Source organism: Protopterus annectens, chromosome 7.part0, assembly GCF_019279795.1.
Source record: "Protopterus annectens isolate FY-2018-M chromosome 7.part0, PAN1.0, whole genome shotgun sequence".
Lineage (NCBI taxonomy): Eukaryota > Metazoa > Chordata > Ceratodontiformes > Protopteridae > Protopterus > Protopterus annectens.
The window spans coordinates 1,214,695,504-1,214,713,804 of record NC_056739.1 but is presented as its reverse complement, the minus strand read 5'-3'; the positions used below and the strand labels follow the sequence as shown (position 1 = coordinate 1,214,713,804).

General features: G+C 44.0%; 1 protein-coding gene across 1 annotated transcript in view; it reads right to left on the bottom strand.

Moving 5' to 3' along the window:
• Positions 1-18,301, bottom strand: part of LOC122806151 (tetraspanin-3-like) — a 288,513-nt gene that overhangs the window by 80,482 nt on the left and 189,730 nt on the right. The window contains exon 3 of the mRNA XM_044076388.1: positions 2,697-2,849. Coding sequence (XP_043932323.1) covers positions 2,697-2,849 — 153 coding nt within the window. The remainder of the gene's footprint in view (positions 1-2,696; positions 2,850-18,301) is intronic.

Below are 18,301 nucleotides of genomic sequence, written 5' to 3'. Positions count from 1 at the left end.
GCATAAACCCACTTCCCAAAATGGTCCATGGCCCAGGACTCTCAGTCCGGTGGATGGACCATACAGCTCTCCTGAGCTATCTTTTTCTTGGTGGCCACCGCAATCACCATGGCATCAACTGGGGATCCCTTAAACCAATGTTGTTTGTCAGAAGGTGCACTTCGAATTTTATCAGGGTGCTTGGGGATGGGCTCCACTGTGTCAGGTTCCTTCCATGCTCAAGATGGAATCAAATCCACAAGCGGATCTGCAGGAGGGGACAAGCAGGAGGTAGAGGATCCTGTGCCAAACTCCTCCAGGAACACAACACTCATCCAGGTTGGGTTTTTGGACAGACCAGACCCCACGTTGGTGTAGGATTTCCATGAAGTCTCCGAAGGAAACATCATCTGGAGGCACCAGGGGAACCCTCCCCTTCCTCTAAGTCGGTGTCTTCTGTGAGGGACTCCAGTGGGGAGGTCCAAGTGCCTCATTTTACATGCAAGTTTCTGAGGGAGCTCCTCACAGGGATCTCTGAGGAGGACTTGGAAATTTCTGTCCGTTCCTGGGGTGGGGGGGGGACTCCCTGGGGTGGAGAGGCAACAGGCTGTCCCCTGAGGGGGGCAGGATGGCAGAATCTGGACCAGAAAAAGGGGGAGCCAGGATGGACTCAAATGACAATAACGTCAAGGGTCTCAAAGGAGCTGAGAGAACCCTCTCCACCACATCAAAGGCAGAGGGAGAATGAATCCCAGAAGCTAGGAAGAAGTCCAGATCCGTAACCCTCTGAGTCAATGGGGGGGGTCGGACCTGAGCCTCCAGGCGCTGAGACACCCAAGTGGAAGGGCCGACTATGAAAACCTCGAAGCTGACGCCATTCCTTCAAATCCAGTGCCGAGGCTATGGCTCAGATAGCTGGATGACTCCAAACTAGTCAGACCCGTACCACTCTGGGCAACTGGTCGGCACTGAGGTACTCAGTACCAGCGGCGCTGACCCCTTGACACAGAAAAGCCTCGGACCCGGGAGGGGGCAGGCAAAACTCCCATCTGGATGAATTCCCGCATCATCCTGTCCACCTCTGCTTTAGAAAGGCTGCAAGTGAACCAGATGAAGGAAGCCGCAGACACAGGCCTGGAGAGGCCGATAAAGGAGATCAGCTCCAAGGACCTCCGGTGGGAAGCGGGGGGACCGGAGCCAAGGGGAGCCCATGCTGGGATCCAGGCAAGACTTTATCGGGGGCTTGGCCAAGAAGTGCGGTTGGACGACCATTTCATGGGCCTATCCCACTCTATGTTTGTGCTTCTCCCTGTCCCCGCCCCTCTTGGCAGGAGGTTGAGTCTTAGAGGCTAGGGCAGAGGAAAACACAGAAGGGCCTTGGAGGAAGGAGGCCCTTCAAGATCAATTTATTCCTCCTGTCGATCAATGCGCGGGGGTAGAAGGCCACGCAGATTGAACAGGTGGTGTCCAGGTGTGCGACTCCCAGAAAAACAGAGTGTGGCCACACACTGTGCACTTCCGAAAACCTGGCCTGGGGTTCTCAGCCATGGCAACAACAGGACACACACACACACGGAAAGGAGAAAGAAGGGAAAGAAAAAAGAAAGGCCCCCCCCCCCTTTTTTTTTTGATTACAGGAAGGATGCCGGAGTGCAAGGAAGGCTAGGGTATAAAACTAGAAGTAAAAGGCTAGCGAGGTAGAAGAGAGAAGAAAAAGGCCAGAAAAAATAGTAAATTAACTTATCAGGAACTTTGAGCAAACAGACCACGATGCTGACTGTATGTGCGGCAAAGGAGACCTGAGGGGAAGAGGGAGACAGGGGCATTATGGGTAGGGGAGGAGCTTGGAGCTCAGATCCGATGCTGGAAAATGTAGCAGAGTCAGATTCGTACTGGATCCATATTCCCACAGGTTGAAGACCAAATGAAAACAACAACGCCAGATTGCTCTTTACCTATCTGTCCAGAGGGTCTTGTTCAGTAGCAGTGATGCCACCATGGAGTGCTGGAGGTCTTGGGTCCCAAAACCCAAACAGCAGCTAATATTTTCTTTTCACACTTCTGATTCAGATTTGCAGAAACATTTCATAAGCTATACAATAGATTTACAAATTTTGCTCAGTTCTATACATGTACATACAGATATAAAACCAGGAAACTTTATTAGCAATTTATCAATCTAGTGTTAAACTAAAGGTTCCATGTATACACTTGGTATGAATCGTAATCAGATCCAAATATCCATTTCTCAATTCTCGTTGACTTCTTTTGTTAGTATGTAATATATAAGTGGGTAGGCAGAAAAAAAAAACAAGACCTCAGAAATGCACACTATGCATGTGTCAAGTTACAGCAACTCATCTCTCCTTTTATTACACTCATGTAATGCTTTTCTAATGCACTTTATATCATGTTTTATCAAATAAATAAACAGGACAGAAATCTTAAGTATGGTGCAACGAGACGTGAAGATGTCAGGGGACAAAACTGCTGGGAGACAGTCATCTGAAAAGTCAGAGTTTTAACAGTTTTAATCACACTTCTAAACAGAATATGCAAAAGGGTTATTTTGACTTCCAAAACCATGCTAACATATGCGTGTTACATTTAAATAGTATGGACTTGACATGCATATTCATAAGTACACCATCCTGAGCTGAACTACACTTAAGTAGTGAACAAACAGTAAACATTAAAAGAATCTTTTGATCTCTTACCTCTGCATACAGGTCTGATGGACGGTTCATGGTGCCTGTACAGTTGATAACATCTGCTTTACAGCAACTGAGAGGAACACTATTATTTTTTGTTTCTTTATACCAAAGTGTGTTCTCCCAGTCTTTGTAATCACTTATTCCACAGCAGTGCAGCTAAAAATTAAGAAAAAGACCAAAACAAGCTTATTACAGTCATACTAAATGGATTAAACAGGAAAATATTTACTTGAAAAACTGATGAATCTTTTTCACGCTACAGTTATTCAGAAAAAGACGCATACAATACAAACATATTAAACAAGCACACCTGTTATTGTTGAATGTAGAAGATAACTACAATGAGAATTAAAAGGAGTGGAAATTTATTGGTACAAAAACAGGGTATGTAAGCATTACAGGAAATTACAGTTGTGTGATGACCACAAGTCTAGGTGGGTGGTTAAGGCAGGAATCCAAAAATTGAGTTTTTTTCTACCTGTGCATGTCATAACCATGCAAGACAAGGTTTCCTGCCTTAATGCTTAGATGTACATTAATACATAATGGATAAATGTTTTGTGTACACATGGTCTCGAGCATGTGCTGGGAGGTATGCGTGTGGGGTGAGGTGGGGGTGGAGGTTTAATATTACTGTAATTTATAGTTAGACTCCTGAATGTCACTGAAAAAAGCATCTCCTTTAATCTAGGTAACATGCAACAATTTTTTTTTTAACGATATGAATAGACAACTGAACATCACAACACCTGAATATAATTTACTTCCTAAAACACTTCTGAAGTACGCAACATACACATTTTTAATGCTTTTCATAATCTTTTCATAATGTACAGTTATAGGAGCATATTCAATATCATAGCAGATGTAAATGTCCCTTTTGCCTTGCTACTAGAACAGCCTTGAGTAAAAATTAGTTGCACTCTTTCCTTTAGTCTGTCACTGTCTATGACAAAGTATCCTCAAGCGAGGGCTGTATCAGATGCTTTTGGGCTTGTGGTATAGGAGGCATTCCTTGAAATGTTGGGGCAGACAAGAAAGTACAGTTTTGTACCTACCATAAATGTAGATGTCCGATAGATATGCATCTGCAGTCATCACATATGGGTTGTCCTGCCTCAGGCAGTCCTTCGGTCGGCCGGATTCCAAAGTCTGGGTCTGGCTTCGGCTGATGTCGCACTTTCCCCGACGTCAGAGCGTCTGGGGCATAAAAGCATCAGCAGACGCCATCTTCCTCAGTTTTTCTTGCCCCAGATGCCAGGTGCCCTCTAGGAAGGCTAAATTTGGAGGAATGCAATAAAATTCCAAACATTTGCAAAAATATATATACATGTATATACAAATACACCATAATAGATTCCCCCAGCTAGCTAATAGAGGGGTAAGCACCCTAGGAATACCACAGAGGGGAAGGAGGGAGGGTAAACCTGACTGCAGATGCATACCTATCGGACATCTACATTTATGGTAGGTACAAAACTGTACTATGTCCTTCAAGGATGCATCTGCAGTCATCACATATGGGTAGAATACCATAGCCAATCTGGGGGTGGAGGTACTAAGTAAAGGATGGTGTAGTTAGGATACCCTGCAGGACTGCCGTAGCAAAACCTGCTCTGGATCTGGAATATAAGGTAAATTGTAATGCTTGGCAAATGTATGCACGGAGCTCCATGTAGCAGCTTCTAAAATGTCCTTGGTAGCCACCCCTCTTAGGAAGGCTGTGGTGGTGGCTGTGGCTCTCGTGGAATGAGGTCTAATGTTAGCAGGCACAGTTTTTCCATGAAAGGAGTAACAAAAACGAATGCAATTCCCTATCCATTTTGAAATTGTCTGTTTGGAAATTGCTTTTCCTTGTACCCCAGCAGCATATGCTACAAACAACTGGTCAGTCTTTCTGTAACTCTTAGTTCTGTCCAAGTAGTAACGCAATTGTCTGTGTATGTCCAGGGTGTGCAGAAGTCTCTCCCCTTTATTTTGTGGTTGTGGGAAGAATGTAGGCAAGTGAATAGCTTGGTTCAAAGATACCCTGGATACCACCTTTGGCATAAAATGTAAGATTGGTCCTCAAAGAGACTCTGTCCTGATGAAAGATAAGAAATGGCTGCACTGCCATTAAAGCTTGTAACTCAGATACTCTTCTTGCTGAGGTTATGGCCAGAAGGAAGGCAGTTTTCCAAGACAAAAACTGTAGATCTGCTGATGCTGCTGGTTGAAAGGAAGGAAGTGTTAGCTTTTCCAACACGAAATTAAGGTCCCAAGTAGGTAGAGGTGGTTTCCTTGGAGGTTTGATGTTTTTGATTCCTCTTAGAAACAGTCTTAGGAGAGGATGAGAGAAGACAGGTGGATTAACATTGTATTCTGCTGAGATTGCTGAGGCATGTATCTTAATGGAAGAGTAAGACAGGCCATTGTGGAACAATTCTGCCAAATACTCCAGTATATGTGCCATGTTCATCACTGTCACATCTAGGCCCTTTGTTGTGTTCCAGGTGTGAAATCTTTTCCATTTTGCTGAATATGCCTTCCTTGTGGAAGGCCGGTGAGCTTCCATAATAATATCCTTCACTCTCTGGGATAGGTTATCCTGAGGAGTAGTCATGGTATTCTCCAGGCAGTTAGCTGCAAGGTTTTCAGGTTGGAGTGCAGAGTCCTGAAATTGTGCTGTGTCAGTAGGAGTGGCCATAGGGGGAGAGGCCATGGTTTCGTCTGTGACATGCTCTAACAGTGGGTACCAGTGCTGTCTTGGCCAGTTTGGAGCTATCAGAATCACCCTGGGCTGCTCTGTCCTGATCTTCAGTAGGACCTTGGTCATTAATGGGAGAGGTGGGAAAGCATACACTGTTAGAGCTTTCCAGCTGAAAGAGAGAGCGTCCACTTTCCATGCTTGTGGGTGGTATGTCCTTGAGCAGAATTTCCTCAGTTGATGATTGTGGGGGGAAGCGAACAGATCTATTTCCGGGCTTCCCCATGATTGTGTGATGAGTGAGAAGATGTCCGGGTGCAGCATCCATAGTAGTTCTGCTTAAGCTGTCTGCCAGAATATTGTCTTTCCCTGGCACGAACTGGGACTGTAGCTGTATGTTGAGTTTCAAAGCAAGTTCCCATAGATTCATTGTCAGTCTGCAAAGAGGGTAGGAATGGGTGCCTCCTTGCTTATGTACCACATAACTGTGGTGTTGTCTGTCCTTATGAGCAGGTGGCCTTGCTGAAGGAAAGGTTTGAAGGCCTCGATTGCGTGCATCACTGCCAGAATTTCCTTTTGGTTTATGTGCATGAGCAGCTCTCTTTGTGACCATAGCCCTTGGATACATCTGCCCTCCATGTGTGCTCCCCAACCTTGGTCTGAAGCGTCCGTGGTGATGGATTGGTTGGCTCTTGGCTTGCTGAAGGGCAACCCGCTGTTCGACTGGCAGGCTTGAGCCCACCACAGAAATTCCTTTTGTAGGCAAGGAATGAGTGGGATCAGAGTTTCTAAGCTGTGACTGTGCTGTGTCCATAAACTTCTTAGGTACCATTGTAATTTTCTCATATGCAGTCTTGCTTGCGGAATCAGAATAATGCAAGATGCCATGTAACCCAGGGCCTGCAGGATTTTCCTTGCAGTCAGCTGAGTTTGTCTTGTCAGATTCTTGAAGTAATCTGGTAGTTGTTTTTGTTTTTCTTCTGTAAGAAAGGCCATTTGGGTGGTTGTGTCTAGATCCGCACCCAGAAAGGTTATTCTCTGTGATGGAACCAGTCTTGATTTGTGGATGTTGACTGTATATCCCAAGGCCTGTAGCAGGTGGATGGCATAGTCCAAGTCCTTTAACAAAGTCTGCTTGCTGTCCGCTTGTATAAGGCAGTCGTCCAGATATGGGTAGATTTGAATCCCCTGAAGTCTGCAGTGTGCAATTACTGATGCCAGGCATTTCGTGAATACTCTGGGTGCAGTAGATAAGCCAAAGGGTAATGCTGAGAATTGATAATGCTCTGACCCTGCAAGAAATCTGAGGTGTCTTCTGCAGCTTTGTCGAATAGGGACATGCAGGTATGCCTCCTTGAGGTCCAGAGTTACCAGCCAAGACCCCTTGCCCAGCATGGGAAGGAGTTGCTGTAGAGTCAGCATTTTGAATTTTGGCACTAAGTATTCAGTGCGGACAAGTCGAGAATAGGCCTCCATTGATTTTCTTTTCTTGGAACAAGGAATAATCTGGAGTAAAATCCTTGGCCTTGTTCTGAAAGAGGTACCTTTTCTATGGCTTTCATTTGCATTAAGTTGGTAATTTGCTTCAAAGCCTCTGCCCTCTGATTTGGTGGCAGGTCTGGCATGCCTCTCCTTTTTGGCAATGAGTGGAAATGGAACCTGTATCCTTTGTCTATTATTTGCAGTGTCCATGTTTCCCTTGTAATGCTGTGCCAATTTTTTGAGAATAAAGAAAGCTTTCCGCCCAAAGGTGCTTCTAATTGAGCCCTGGACGGCGGAGTCAAAATAAAGTCGAGTCTGTCCTGGTGTAGCAGTTGTAGTTCCTGCACTACCTCTCTGGTTGGGAGGCTGCCACTGACGGCCTCTGTAGGAGTCTCTAGCTTGCCCTCTATCTCTGGCACGCCTATTCCTGCCTCTCTGAGATCTGTCTGAGTCCGGAAAGGACCAATTCTTAGTAGGCCAATTTCTGCTGAATCTCGGTGGTTGGACTTGCAGAAAGTCTTTGACTGTTTGCACAGATTTTGCCTTTTCTTCAAATTTCTTTAAAACCTCTTGAGCCGTGGAACCAAATAATTTTTGCTTTTCCATAGGAGCATCCAAAAGCTTAGCTTTAACATGGTCTGGCAGAGATTGTTCTTTCAGCCAGGCATGCCTGCGTATAACTGCACCTGTCATAGCTGGCCTACATGAAGCCTACATGAAGCTTCCAATGCATTATAACCACACTGCAAGTAATGGTTACTAACCTGCTGGGAGTTGTGCACCAGATCCTGAAGGGATTTGCGATCAAGGGTTTCAGAAGAGGACAGTTTCTTATGCAATTCATCTAACAAATACTCTTGGTACTGTATCATATGAAATTGACAATTTAATGCCATCATGGAAAGAGTTGCAGAAGTATACACTTTCTTACCCCATCTCTCTAATGCTCTGGACTCCTTTCAGAAGGTAGAGGATTTTTAGCAGTGGCAGCTGCAACCCCTTTTGGGCCCTGGGAAATAGTTTCTGGATCAGCAGAGTGGGCCTTGTACAGGTGTAGATGCGAGTCCGGGACCCTGTAGTACCCATCAGGTTTGGCAGGAGCCGGAGGGAGAGAGTCAGGGGCAGTACTAGCATCAGAGTACACATCATCAATGACATTCAAAACAGGAGGTATAGCTAAAGGCCTATGCTGAGGTAAATGTAAAAAGGTCCTTAATCTCTTTCTGGAATCAGAGAATTCCTGACCCTGCCATTGAAAATGTTCTCTCAGAGTGTAATGTCTCTCCAAAGGAAAACTCTTCATGAGGGGAGGCCGAGGGAATAGATTCTTCAGCATCAGAATCCTCGTAGGCCGAATAAGCCTCCTCCTGGTGGTTTGACAGAGCAGAGCCATCAGTGGACTCATCTGAGGACTGGGGGTCAGAGGGCTCAACCCTGGGCCTTTTGTCTGGAGGAGGATGAGAGCCCCTGCCCGGATGAGGTTGGGAACCTCTAATTAAAGAAATCAGATCCTCTGCTAGGCTAAGAATCTGAAAGCCAGTAGAAGGTCTCTGACAGGAAACCTTGGGAGGCAAAGCTTTAGTAAGTTTAGCAGCTTTAGCCCTAGAGAAAGCCTTAATGGACATGGAAGCAGGGGGTCTGGCTGCACCACGTGCAGGAGTAGACTTATCTAAAGGAATGGTGTCAGAAGGATCCTGGACACCGGTTTCAGTAGGTAATTCAATAACTGACTCTGCCGGGGCCTCAGGGGCTGAGGTAGTCGGTTGTGCGGTTTCGGTAATAGGAAGTAGCAAGGACTCTGTTTCAGCCGAGACAGAGACACTCGCGGTAGGCCTGACCGTGGTTTCAGCCGAAACAGCGGTCTGCGTGTGTTGGTCCTTGTCCTTCCGTTTAACTAAATGCGAAGTCGGAGTCTCCGATGGCATCTTATAAGCAAAACTAGCCCCAAAAAATTCCTCTGCAAACTCCGACCGACATCTAAGAGTTCGTCGGTTGAAGGAAGCACAGGCTGAACAGGCCGAGACGTCGTGGTCTGGGCCTAGGCAGGGGAGGCAGTAAGAGTGGAAATCCTTATGAGGTATTTGTTTCCCACAAGTTAAACAATTATTAACTTTATAGTAATGCCAAAAACAAAACCGGAAGCAAATGTTGGTAAAAGGCAACTCAAAAAACAAAACCAACACCAGGTGGAGAAAGGTGCCAATAAATATCCGGAGAAAATGCGAGTAGAAAAAACTCAGGTTTAATAAATCCAGTTAACGCAAGTGAAACACAATGACACTCGTTTTCGTTACAGAAGTAACTTCATCGGACAACAAGACCAGTTGAACTTCCTCTTTATATAATAGTATCAATTAAAATACCTATTTAAAACAATTGAATCTTAAAGAAACCATAACAGATGAATGTATATACTTAAAAAACATGAAAAATAATAAAATATATATATGAAAACTGTATTTACTGAAAAATTATTTTATAAATACAAACAAGTGTATAGATATATATAAAATGTGTGATAATTGTACATATTAAAATGTAATACACAAAAAATATTTCAATATACAAAAAATATATACAATAAATCCATCACAGCCTATATACTGATGGCTTTTAATTTTAATATAGGCTTGATGGATATATAATCATTTAGCCCAGGTTCTTTGTTGGCCTCCAACATAATTTGCCAAGATGTCTCCCTCTGTTCTAATATTGTCTGCCACGGCCCACCCCTAAGATCCTGTTGAATACTGTCCAACACAAAAAATAAAAATTTTGCATTAGGACATAGATGTGTATGTTTGAACAGGGCATTGGTATTGTTTCCTTTTTGTAAATCATATGTATGTTCATAAATTCTACGTTTCAGGGAGCGCTCGGTCTTTCCAACGTAGTATGCCGGGTATGTGGTACACATAGCTAGATACACCACCCTTTGGCTGTTGCAGTTGTAATATGCTTTAGCTTTGATGGTTCTATTTTTAGCTGCAAGAAAAACTTGTTCAGCATGCACAATGTATGAACATTGTGCACAAGACCCGCATTTAAAAGTACCCTTGCGTGGTCTGAAGGAATATTGTCGAAAAGGGCCCTTTTCTAAAATGACTGTTTCCTTTACGAAAAACTGACCTCATGTCCTTGCCATGCAAATTAGACAAGTCAGTAACCTCAGAAAAGGTTTCCCATTCTCTACAAATAATACCTCTGATTTTACAAGAATTGGAACTATATTGTGTGATAAAAGCCTTGGTATATTCTGACTGATTTGTTTGCTTGGTAGAAGTATTATCACTATGTCCCAATCCCAAAATAGGTCGAAACCTGTCCTTTCTTTCCTTTTTTACTTGTTCACTGATACTACATACAAAATCTCTGGGGTAACCCCTATCCTGAAATAAAAGACTTAAGTTGTCACACTCATTCAAGAACTCCTGTTCATTAGATGTCATTCTGGAGATTCTGACATATTGACCCTTGACGATCCCCCTCTTTTGGTGTGTAGGATGTGAACTACCATAATGTATATAACTATTGGAGAACGTCGGTTTTCTATATACAGAAGATTTAAACTGATGGTCACTGTCAATGCTAAGCGTTACATCCAGGTATTCCACCCTGTCCACAGTGACTTTGTATGTAAATCTAAGAAAATTGGTGGTGTTAGTCAAATATTCCATAAAGTCTGTAATAAGACTGTCTGGTCCTGTCCAAAAAATGCAGATGTCGTCCAGGAACCTGTAATATGCAACCCAGTGTTTACTGAAAGAACTATTAAACACATATTTGTTTTCCCAGATTGACAATATTATGTCCGCATAAGTCGGAGCACAATTTGCTCCCATGGCCACTCCAGATGTTTGTTTGTAATATTCCCCTGAGAAGTGAATAAAATTATTGTGCAGAACCAGTTCCATTAATTGCAAAATGACAAAATTGTCATTATTGCTAGATATGGGATTCGATGTTAAGGCCTCTTCCAGCCATGTTAACCCTATTTCATGGGGTATAACAGAAAAAAGATCCACAATGTCTATGGTCAAAAACTTTAAGGTAGGACTCCAAAGTTCTGGAGTAATCTTGTCTAAGGAATTGCCATGAATCCTTGAGCATATGGGTGGTTTTAGGCCATAGGCTTTTAAGTTTGTAGTCCAAAAATTTAGAAAGCGGAGAAATTTTGGACCCTTGTGCTGCCACTATTGGCCTCATAGGTGGATCCCGTGTGTTCTTGTGTACTTTGGGTACACCGAATATAGAGGGCACCCTGGGCTGGAGGTTGTCCAAAAAAATGTAGGTACCATGGTCTATGGCTTCTTGGTCCAAAAGGTCTTTGATAGCCAAGTCTATCCTCTGATGGGCTATGTTGATTTCATTGAGGGAAACTGGGCAATATCTAGCCTCGTTCTTTAAAATGGCATTCATTTTGCCCTCATAAATGACTTGGTCCATAATGACCGTCCCTCCCCCTTTGTCAGGCTCCATAACCCTGATACTGGCATTTTGTTGTAAATCGTACAACAAAGTACTTTCTGAGACAGTTAAATTGGGAATATATCTGGCCCGCTCACAATGAAGCCTGACCTGTTGTTCTATCCTGCTCTCTAGATTTTTAAGTTGAGGATGTAAAGGGGGGTTGTATGAACTACTCCTGTGTGGTTCAACATGTAAAGGTGATTCCCCGTTACACATTAAATGCTCGAGATTCAATTTCCTAATAAAAAGTTTAAGATCTATAATAACTTGTGTAACAATACTACTCCTGCTGGGTACATATTTGAAACCTTTAGTAAAAAGTTCAAAATAAGTATCATGAATATGTAAAGAACTATAGTTGTAAATAGTGTATCCTCCCTTTTGACATATGGGATCTGTGTGGCTGCTGTCATCAGAAGTAAAACTGACCTCAATATTACCTATTCCCAAAACTGGGCCTGAATTGGGTGATGATTCCCGTTGTTCCTCAATGTCTCTCTGTATGGGTGGCCCTGAGGGGAAAAAGACTGTTCGGTATGTGTTTTGCGCTGGTTTCTAATTCTTTCAGATCTCCTGGGAAGTGGATCAGGTCCCTGCATCTGACATGTTTCATGATCATTGTTATAAGAAATGCAAGTTGTCTACTGACATCCAGGATGTGCAGCACCTTCTCACTATAATTCTGGGGAGAAGGATAGAAGGTAGGTAAATGAATGGACTGAGTGACAATTCACTGACTACCTTGGGCATAAAGGAAGGGTTGGTATGCAAGGACACCCTGTCTTTAGAAAAAAAAAACAGAAAGGGGGTGAAGCCATGAGGGCCTGGAGGTCAGACACATGCCTGGCTGTGGTTAAAGCTAGAAGTAGTACATTTTTCTAGGAGCAGTGCTGGCTCGAAAGGGGGGGTGGGGGTCAGTTTTTCGAGTACAAAACCAAGATCCCAAGGAGGAGGAATAGGTTTCCTGGGAGGTCTAATGGGAAGGACACCTTTAAGAAATTGTTTATTCTCAAATCTGTAGCTGGGGGGAATAGAGGCAGGCTAGCATAAACAGCTAATATATTGTCCTTCACTGAAGAGTAGGCCAAGCCAGCAATTCACACCAGTAAGATAAAACCAAGGGGACCTTCCACTGATGGTGGATCCTGGTTTCATGAGGGACAACGAAGTAAAAATCTCTTCCACTTGAATAGGTAAGATTTTCTGGTATTGGGTTTCCTGGCATCCTGCAGGACCCTTAGCACTTCCCCTCAGAGAACAGGTGTCTAAAAGGAATTAAAACCCTACCATCCACAGAGTCAAACTGAAGGCTAGATAAGATGAGAGTTCCTTTGTCTTGTGTGAGAAGGTCTACCCTGTGAGGTAACTTGTGGTGACTGCCCTTGGCTAAATGCAGGAGAAGAGGGAACCAATGCTATCTTGACAAAAGCAATCACCAGCAAGCTTTTCAGGTTGTCCTCTGAGCAGGACTTTTGGAATGAACGGAAAGGGGAGGGGATGAATACAGAAACATCCCCTTCCAAGAGGATGAGACTGTGTCCACCTTACAAACCAGAGGGTGTGGAACTCTGACGCAAAATTGTGGAAGTTGTCTGTTCTTGGGAGAGACAAAGATCTACTTGAGGTATACCCCACTGGTAGACAATATCCAAAAACACATACCTTTGAAGCAGCCATTTGTGGGACTGTGTTAAGGACATGCTCAAGGTGTCTTCCACACAAATTTGGCTGGATGGAATGTACACTGTCTGAAGAGTCACCTGCTATGGGACTGCCAAGCTCTCCGTCCTGGAGTGGAAGCCTGCATAGGTGGTTAGATTTGGCCCCCCTCCCCCAAGCTTGTTCACATACCAGGGGACCGTCACATTGTCTGTGAACTGCATTAAAGGTCCAGGGTGGAAGAGGATGAAAGGTCTAAATGGCTATCAGCAGCACCCGCATCGACCTTACACAGTGTTCCCTTTGTTGAGATGGGACCGCACTCCTTGTACTTTCAAATTTCCGAAAGCTGATCCCCAGCCCATATATGATGCATCTGTGAACATATCTTGAACTGGTGGCAGAGGATGCAAGAGGAGACCTGGGCTGAGTGACACTTGTTGGACCCACCCACTGTAGTTCCCTTTTCAAACAGGGAATGAGATGAACGGGAAGCTCCAGAGAATGCAAAAACTGACTTTAGGAACCAGTGGAGTTTTCTCATGTGAAGTTTGGGCAGAGGTATCACTAGTACCCATGGATGCCATGAAGCCCAGAACCCTGAGGAACACTCTGGCTGAAATGTGGGGAAGAGGCAGGTTTTGAAGTAGGAAGTGAGGTCCTGCGCCTTCTGAGGGGGAAGACAGACCTTCATGAAATCTGTCTGTATTCTGCATCCCAGGAAGATGCGATCCTGAAAGAGGGGTGAGAACAGATTTTTTTCTGGTTTATGGCGAATCCCAGACTTGGCAGAGAAATGGCAAAGAGGATGTTTTGCCCAAGATCTCTAGGGAGGTTGCCAGAAAGAAGAGATCACCCGGGTAAGGATGCCCTGAAGCCTGCAGTAGACAATCACCGGAGCTTTCATTTTTGAGTAATGAGAACTGAAAGAAAGGTCTTCAGGTGGAGAAGCTGAAGAAAGGGTATCGGAGTCTGAAGTCCGTTTAGGTTTGGGGTTCTAAATGACCCGAATAAGAGAGCTCTTCCTCATCTTCAGGGGATGAGAAGTCATAGTCAGAAAGGATTCAGAAGGTTGAGACAGCTCTCTGGATTTAACGAAAGCCATTAATTTCTGTGCTATCTTAACTAGAACCTTCAGTTTAAAATAGATGCGCACAGTCAGGGGCCAGAGGCAAGGACAAAGTGTAACCATTTTGATTTGACAGATCATTTAACAGAAATTGCAGAGGGGGTCTATATCATATGACTGAAGGTTCAACTCTGCAAACCTCTGTTCGTCAAACCCAAAACAGCAAATGTTCACTTGTGAACTTTCACATCAGCAAATGTTTTACACAGGGACTAGAATTAGTTGACAAACATCAATAAATCTGCCCTCTTCCCCACTGTACTGCGATCTCGGAGTTGGTATACATAAAGGGGGTGGCACAGCCCCCCAACCTGGGTGGGTTTGACAGTGGGTGTGTGTGACGTTTGCAATGTTGGTCAACTAATTCTATGAATTCTAGTCTTTGGAAGGATGGCATGCATTTTCTGTGTTCAGTCTGCATTCCAGAAATATCAGTTCCTGTTAAGGGACCATATGATTTTTTTGTAGCTACGGTGTTCCCCACATCTGTCAGAAGATTAATGGTGAATTGAAGATACTGTAGAAAAATGTCTGGAGATGCAGCCTGGATCAGAAGGTCGTCCAAGAAAGGGAAAATGTTAATAGCTAGCATGTGTCAGAAAGCTACTGCAGACATCAGGCTTTTTGAACACTCTTGGGGCTGTGGAAAGACCAAAAGGCAGAACAGTAAACTGAATGTGAGGAACCAGAGAAAAACCGGCGGAAATCTCCAGCAGGAATGATGGATAGGGATGTGCAGGGTAGGCATCTTTCAGGTCTAATGACACCAAGAAAGCCTGTGGTAGTATGAAAGGAAGCAGAGTCTGAAGGCAGAGTATTTTGAAAGAGGGTACCTTCAGGTAAGTGTTCAGTGTAGACAGGTCTAGAATGGATCTCCACTGCTTTTCTTGACACTAGAAAAATCTTAGGATAAAACCCCTTTCCTATGAATTTTTTGGGACTTCTGTATGCTGCCCTGATCCAAGCAGTACTGAATAATGAGGGTCAGGAGGAAATTTGGTTTTAAGAAGTTGGAGGAGATTCCCCTTTCAGAGGGGGGATGCTTTGGAAAATAGGGGTGCTGAGGCTGGAGGAGGGGTGCTGCAGGGGTAATCAAGAATTTCGCCCTCAAAGGGTGCCTCCCAGCTGGAGTTTCCCCTTTGTGGTTTTACAAAGTACCTTTTGCTAGGGTTTTTTCTCCATTTACATACCACCCTAGGGTCCCTCTTAATGATGGATGCCGATTTGCTGGGTAGTTCCTATGGCATCGAGGAACTAAGAGTAAGAGCAGCCTACAGTCTTTCAAGGTTTTACCTTGGTCCTGCAGAGTAACAGATTGGCTGCCTGAAAACCAAACAGTAAGTTTTTGTCCAAAGGTCAGTCTGGAATTTTACATTTGAAATCCTCAGGTATAGGTTGATTGCGAAGCCATACATTTCAGCCAATACCAGATCCTGTATCAGCTGCCCTACAGAAAGCATCCACAGCAACTGCACTTTATGCTGTGTCGGTTGATCTAAGTTGCCTGCAAAAGTAAGCTCTGCATTTGCTGCTTAGAGTCTGCTGTGGGAGATTCCAAGATGACACTGTTTAAGGAGGCCATCACGGACATCAGTCATCCGAGTCTGGGTAGCGGATGTGTACACCTTCTTTATCATCTACCCCATAAGCCCTAATATCTTTGTCTGTAGGCAGAGTATAAGCACTAAGCAGCAGCTTAGAGAGCTTACCTGAAGAAAGAGAACCTGCCAAAGGGTCTGCCATGGGGTTCTTTTATCAATATTTTAGGTCATCAGGGACCTTGTAAAATCTGCCTGGTCTCTTGGGAGCTGGACATTAAGAATCAGTCGCAGATGAAGTGGAGTGAAGAGAATCCTGGAAAGCCTCAAGGACAGGTGGGACCAGAGAAGGTGCAGGTGGTACCATCTCCAAGGAGTAGTAATACCTCTTCTGGACACGAGATCCAAGTAGATTTCCAATCAAAGAGCTTCATCATGTTTTGTATAGTCTCAAAGGAGGCTTCCTCAATAGGCGAGTCAGGAGGGAGGTAGTCCCCTTCAAAGCAAATTTGCCCTGGGGAATGCATTTGAGAGGAGCAACCCAGAGACTGGCTGAAGTCATCATCCTGCTCCTTATCAGAAGAGGAGGAAACTGGGGGGGGGGGTTACGGAGTAGCCTGTGGCAGAAAAGACCCAGAGGAGGGAGGTTTTAAGGACATAAACAATATTCAGTTTTTCTTGCCCCAGATGTCAGGTGCCCCCCAAATGGGGAGCAAAAAAATTATATATATATATATATATATATATATATCTATATATATATATATATATATATATATATATATATATATATATATATAAAACAGCAATATACATGTAAATGAACTTTTAGCAACATAAACTTTACCTTCATCTAAAAGCAAATACACCACAAAGGCTTTAGAATATAGTGAAGGAAAGAGAAGTTATAGCAAAGGGGGATGGTGGGTAACCTGGACTGCAACAGTGAATACACTCCAACATCTACATTTATGTGTACACAACTGTACTATGTTCTTAGTGTTTCACTGCTGCAGTCATTACATTTGGGTAGAATCCCAAAGCTATGGATGGGAAGATGGAACTAAATAGCATTAGGAGTGGCTATAAGGCCCTGCAGAACTGACAAAGCCTGCCCTGTACTTAAAGAGGCGCAAATGATAATGCTTTGTGAAGGTATGAACAGAGCTCCAAGTAGCAGCTTCTAGAATGTCTTTGGTTGGAACTCCTCTGAGAAAGGCTGCTGAGGTAGAGGCAGCCCTGGTGGAATGTGACCCGATTCCCTTGGCACAGGTTTACCACGATGCAAGTAGCAGAAACGAATGCAGTGGCTTATTCACTTAGAAATAGTCTGCTTTGATATAGCCTTCCCCTCTGATCTGCAGCAAATGCCACCAGTAGTTGCTCAGACTTTCTTAGAGATTTGGTCCTGTTTAAGTAATATCTTAGTTGACTGTGTATGTCCAATGAATGCAGAATCTGCTCCCCCTTGTTCTGCGGATTTGGGTAAAATGTTGGCAGGTGAATAGTTTGGTTAAGAGCCTCACTGGATACCACCTTAGGCATAAAGGAAGGATTGGTCCTGAGGGACACCCTGTCCGGGTAAAATGTAATAAAAGGTTCCACAGCCATGAGGGCCTGTAGTTCTGAAACCCTTCTTGCTGAAGTGATTGCCAAAAGGAAAGCTGTTTTCCAAGATAAAAATTTTATATCCGCAGTAGCTGCTGGTTCAAAAGGAGGCAGGGTGAGTCTTTCCAGCACAAAATTGAGGTCCCATGCAGGAGTTGATCTTCTGGGAGGCCTTACATTTTTGGCCCCTCTAAGATAATGTTTTAGCAGAGGGTGAGAAAAGATGGGAGGCTCTGTATTGTAATGAGCCGACACGGCAGTGGCATGGATTTTTATTGAAGAAAAAGGCCCTTGTCAAGCATCTCAGTCAAGTATTGTAAAATCTGAGGGATATTTGGTTTTGCTGTGTCCATTCCTTGTGATTGGTTCCAAGCACAGAATCTCTTCCATTTATCAGTAATAAGATTTTCTAGTACTAGGCCTTCTGGCTTCCAAAATGACATCCATCACAGATTTACTGAGAGGTGTTGTTTGAATAATTACATGATCAGCCATGCTACAAGGTTCAGAGTTTGGAGCTGAGTGTGCAGAATTTGATTGTTCTGCTGAGACAGTAGATGAGATATTTGAGGCAAGTACCACAGAGGGAGTTGAGACATATTCCTTAGAATTGGGTACCAGTGCTGGCAAGGCCAGTCCGGAGCAATTAGGATCATTTTTGGTTTTTCCTGTCTGACCTTTAGTAAGACCTTGGAGAGAAGAGGCAAAGTGGGAAAGGCATAGACTGATCAGTTTTTCCAACTGAAGGATAGGGCATCCACTTTCCATTCTTGTCTGTGATAAGTCCTTGTGCAGAATTTGTCCAGTTGATAATTATGGGGTAGACAAATAGATCTATGTCTGGGCTCTCCCATTTCTGTGTTACCATGCTGAAGATTTGTGGATCCAGTTTCCACTCGTGCGGGTCCATAAGATTTCTGCTCAGGTCGTCTGTCAGAGTATTTTGTTTTCCTGGCAGGAATTGAGCTTGAAGATGTACTTGGCAAGTCAAGGCTGTGTTCCACAATGCCATGGCTAGTCTACAAAGGAGATATGT